The 5,760-nt window shown below is 37.1% G+C and overlaps 1 protein-coding gene across 1 annotated transcript in view; it reads right to left on the reverse strand.

The window, feature by feature from the left end:
- Positions 1 to 319: 319 nt before the first annotated feature.
- The window catches only part of LOC111871223 (vacuolar protein sorting-associated protein 13), a gene marked incomplete in the record, with an annotated part of 172,647 nt that continues 167,206 nt past the window's right edge, over positions 320 to 5,760 (reverse strand). Inside the window, 2 exon segments of the mRNA XM_023864160.2 lie at positions 320 to 2,797; positions 4,494 to 4,655. Of these exon segments, the coding sequence (XP_023719928.2) occupies positions 2,759 to 2,797; positions 4,494 to 4,655 (201 nt within the window).

Here is a 5,760-nt window from a genome sequence, read left to right on the forward strand (position 1 = left end):
ATTTCAATCAGAAACCGACAAAGACATCATGATGTGCCTGTGCTCGTACAAGGTTCCTGTATGCTTGGGGAAGATATGAATGAAGAAGTATATATATCAGAATACCAAGAAACCAGATAAGATTGGAAACCACTACTTGACAGCTTCCTCTAGGAAAGGGTACACTTAAAATGAAAGCCCACATACATATGACTTTCTTATTCAAGAATGATGAAAATTCTCTTTTACCTCCTGGGACAACAGAAAAAGTTGTAATGAAAAACTCAAGCATCGAGCTATAAGCACAAAACATTCACCTTCTTTCCCCCTCACCAAAAAAGTGAACTATCTATAGTAAACAGCAAACTGAAAATATTAATAAAGAATCCCATCCATATGATAATATAGAAATATTTAAGCAAGATTAAAACCATGGCTAATTTTGCTACTGACAATTTACATCATGAGAAGAATATTCACACAAAAAGGAATGGAAACAAACAAATTAGAGTAACACATGTGTTGCAGCATACTTGGTACTGAGTGGCTGAAGCTATATGCAGGATACTCTATCACAACACCATCGACAAGTTCCATAACAAGTTCCTTTTAACTTAAATTATATAACATATTCCTATAAAAACTAATTTCACAATTACACAAGCTGCAACCATTATACACATACCTGGCTATATGAGGTCTCATTCTGAATTTCACAAACAGATTTTGTTTTCAACTTCTACACAAAGTAAATGTGATTTCAATATGAATGAAACAAGCAAATATAATTTAATGTAACTCCTTATGCAAGCTGGACTTGCAACAAAGATTTTGTTTTAACTACTGTAATCATAACTCAATCACAAAGGAATGGTTCTTAGTACTGCCTGAATTATAAGATACAACAGCTGCATACTCAATAATGGTAATGGACTAATAAACACTACTTATTAATTATACCTCCATTATATTTAATGTCACATTTGAAAGCACACTTTATCAGAAGTCTAAGAATCACAATATATATCCATAACATCCCACGTACATCTCTAAACTCATTTACTTGCTGAACTTGGAACAACAGTGTTTGTATTTTTGTGGTATTAATGCATAAAATTCTGTGCTGAATCTCAGAGTAATGATTTTCTGGAAGTTGAAGATATTATCCTACAAGTGTCAAGTGTTGACAATGTTCAATCTTTATAAAAATTGGTATATCTAACAGCAAGTGAAATCTGTTGGCATTTTATTTTAAGTACACAGTTACACTTGGAAGAAGTTTCTTTTCTGCCATATTTGAAGTTCTTAGAGAGTGTTTATATATACTGTTCACTCAATAATTCTGCTGTGCTCTGATTCAGCACTCTGGGAAGTAAATAGGCATAAAAGACATTACTTACAAATTATACCTGCATCATATGTAAAGCAAGGATGTTTTTATAAAGCTTAATAATTTATCACAAATCCAAGAGTCAGATTATATAGCAATGACACTAAAAGTAGGTTTCTAAAACCCAATAATTCAAGTATCTCTACAAGTAGTTGTAACATATTAACATAATTAACATATGCAGGTTAATCAAATAACATCAGTATCAAAATAAATTCATACAGCAATAAGAAAGCCCACAACTGAGAATATGATAAGGCATTATACCTACATTTACATTTTGAGGCTATTATCAACTACTGTAGTGTACTATCTTTTGGAATGAGGTGCTATGTAGTCTGGTGGAAGTTCACTGATGCTTTGGAGGCAAATACTGCCTTCATCTTCAGCGTAAAAGAGTACACCACACAAGGAACCAATAAGCAGCACACAGATTCCTGCTCCATGTTTGCTAGGCTATAGCTTTGAACTGAAAATGGAGTGAGCACATTTCTCTAAAACATCCATAAACTTCTAGCAGACCACATGGTGTTACCAACCCAGAAGACAGTGCATTTCACAGTCACTACTATTGGAACTTCAAATTCAACATCAGGTACTGAGGTCATCATGGATATTTTCCTCAACAGTTGTTTAGTAAATGATGATGTTCATTGGGTATCACACAGACATGGAATTCAATTAAACAGAACCAAATTCTATTGGAGTTACATAATTCAAAACTGTCCATGTCAGTGAAATATTGTTTCAAGGAACATTAACTCATACACAACATCTCTCAATGATATTCATTATGTCTCATAAACATTAACCAACCAGAACAATCAACATTTTTTCAAGAATATGTAAAATATATTCTCTTTTACAAAACCAAAAACAAAGTTACTATATGAATGTCACATTATAGACAAAATGGGTATGGCCAGTGAAGAAATCAACACTGATTCCTGATCACCAATATGCACATCTTGGCTCATAATGACCAAGCAATCATATTTCCATGTCATTAATACAGAACAACATAATAAGCACATTCCTTATTGGCATGAATACCTAGAGCAGACCGCATGGAAATGCTATGAGAACAATGGCCAAAATTCATCATCAAACTAAACATGCCATTTCCCAGTATCTTGGTGTTCATATTTCAATGAAGAATTTCAACACAAGTAAGAGCACCTTGTTGAGGCAAAAATATTGAAACAATTGTTGCTATAAGCTGCTTTGAGTGTCATGCCATTTAAGTGTTATAACATCGCCTGGAAGAGTCCATAGATAATATTCTAAGACAAAGGCTTCCTTACCAGCTGTGTATGTTTCACTTAGAACACAACTTTATGAAGCACTGAGAAACTGTGTTCACAGTCTGAAACACATTCTTACAATATGTTACATCTTCCTTAGCTCCAGCATTTTATTCACCAACCACTACAAGAGAAAGGACATTTATCATTTCAGTAGGTAAAATATAAAATGTAAGGTACAACGTCTAGACTTCCTGAAAATATAACACGTTGCCAACAAAACTGGGAGAAAGATGATAGAATATCTAAACACATATTGCTGGGCTGTATGCCATATGCTCTTTGCTTCTTCACAGTGACTTGCAAGAATATAATTTTTCATGAAGTAAACATCATAGATATGCATGCTTAGTTTCTACCCTGAAGATGGCAGCAACAGGTTCCTCAAAAGTGTTGGTAACCACCTAGAAGACTACACAGTGTCGTACCCCATTAGGCCAAAATACAAATTTTCTTTTCCATGAAAAACTCAAATCTCTAACGACTTCAGATTTAGCTCTAAGTGAAGGACACTTGAAATACACATGCTGCCTTGAAGAGCTGGATTATAAACACCTAGGCATCACATTTACCTTGCACACATGAGCAACTGCATGCACACTTTTTTTAATTCACTGCACCAATCTTTACTCTTTACTTATTTGAAAAATCTTGCTCCCCTGAAGGATCCATAAATACAAGTGTTAAGTAACTTTTCATACTAATGGCAATGTATAGGCTTTGAATCCTGATTTGTTTCCTTGTAACAGGTGGAAGACTAAACACGAGTGGTTTAGACCACTATTGGCTGAGAGACAGTATTTAAATATGAGTCTTATAGCAAATTGTGCTACAGAGGGTTACATAACTGGGCTAGAACAAAGTGTAAATATGGATGCAGTGCATGCATGAATAATATTTCTGGTTTTGATATGCAGTGCATGTCCTGACCCTGAAGCATGTCAGCAGAAACTGCCAGTCAGGAGGAGTTTTGTAGTTCACATGAGACAGTATGATGTACAATGACATTAGTACATTTGATTTGTTTCATTCTGGTCCGTCACACTAATAATATTATGAAAAAGTTAAATAGTACTGTCCAGTCACACTGGATGGAACTATTTAACTTTTCCATAATCATTAGTACATGTTACTAGTAACTGCAGTTGCTGTTTGTGGGATCTGAAGGCATGAATATTTCAGCCCATGATTTTGTGTTTGAGAAGCAGGCAAAATAAAGAGAGAAACTAAAATAAACAAAGTGCGGTTCTCACAGTGGTGACTAGAAAGGGATGGGATGAAACATCGTATAGTCTGGTAGAAAGTTTCAGAGGAATGTATGACTCCATCTTTGACACTTGAGGACAAAGGCAGTACATTCCCCAGAACACTGGTAAATTTTTGGCAGGCTGCATAGTGTCCCATCCAAGAATACAGCACTCTTCAAGACAATGTGTTCCTAGTTACATTAACCTACTTGTAATTTCTGTATATTTCCTATGCTGTGCACAAATCTACATACCTTTAATGCTCACATGTGTGACCAACAGCCAAATGCAACTTATATATTGTGGAGTTACAAAACTTCTCAGCAAATGAATTCAGAAATGCCTAAGCCATGCAAAAAATAAAGATGTAAGAAAATATAAAATGTAGATCATGAAATGAATTTCTCACATGCAGATGCTGTCATGTTAAACAAGGAATTGTGAGTCATTTCAATAGACTCAACTTGTTTGATGATATTTGCTTCTTACGTGTGAGGAATTCTTCTTTGTGCAGCAAATTCCTGTTAGCAACTGAAACAAGAAATGACATGAGACAAAAACAAGACCACTGACCTCTTTCTGATCTTTTCCTTGAATCAGAATCACCTTGCCAGACTCCCCATGGCCAAAGAGACCCAGCACTTTCTTCTTATGTTCTCCAGTAGACAAGAAGATGCCTTTGTCCACAATTCGAGGTGGTGCACTCAGAGATTCCCAGGTGTAGTCCCAGTCCACCTGCACAAAAATTAAATATGGGTGTGAGAAGGAAAGGAACGATACCACAAGAAATCTGGAGGATGCTGGAAATTTGGTATTCTCATCAAAAATTACTGGTTCCAGTCCCACTGACATGGTCTACTGTCTCCATAACCTTTGCACTAACCATTTATTCTACACAATGCAAGATATATAGTCAGAACTATTATTTTGCTGGATTTGAGGTTCTCAAAACTCTATAAATATGAGGGGCGTTCCGTATATAATGCCTCCTATTTTTTTGTGTTAATATGTAACATTTGAGCTGGGTGTTGGTGGTGTTGTAGTAAAAGTTGAACCTTCCCACCAAGGTACTGACAGTTTGGTTGTCATGCGACAGAGAGCGACAGCAGAGCAGTCTACCAAAATGGCGTCTGACATAGAGGTGTGTACAAAACAGAGATGTGTTATTAAATTTCTCACTGCTGAACAAACTGCATCAACTGACATCCATGGATGCTTGCTATAGGTGTACAGAGACGATACAGTGGATGTCAGCACAGTGAGGCGGTGGGAAGTGTGTTTCAACAGTGGTGAAAGTGAAGTGCACGAAAAGCCACATCCTGGGCATCCCTTCTTAGCTGCCACTCCTCACAAAGAACAGCACCTCGATCAGCTCATCTGTACAGATCAGCAGATAACGACCGGGGAACTGTGTGTACAGCTTAATATCAGCTGTAATGCATTGGAAACAATTTTGGGGAATCTGGATTATTGCAAAGTTTGTTCCAGGTGGGTCCCACGGATGTTTACTCAGGACCACAAAACTCATTGAATGGAAGTCTGTCAGGACCTGCTGCACCAGTTTGAGTCTGAAGGTGACAGGTTTCTGAACAGCAACATCACCGGAGATTAGACATGGTGTCACCACTACGAGCCGGAATCCAAAAGAGAGTCCATGGAGTGGCGACAACCAGATTCCCCAAGAAAGAAGAAGTTGAAGACACAGCCATCGGCAGGGAAAGTGATGTGCACGGTCTTTTGGGATAGGCGGGGGGCGACTTTATTGGATTTCCTGGAGCCTGGGGGGACTGTCAATTCTGAATGCTACAAGACAATGCTGACTAAGCTGAATGCCCACATC

This window comes from Cryptotermes secundus, unplaced genomic scaffold (assembly GCF_002891405.2).
Source record: "Cryptotermes secundus unplaced genomic scaffold, Csec_1.0 scaffold649, whole genome shotgun sequence".
NCBI classification, from domain to species: domain Eukaryota; kingdom Metazoa; phylum Arthropoda; class Insecta; order Blattodea; family Kalotermitidae; genus Cryptotermes; species Cryptotermes secundus.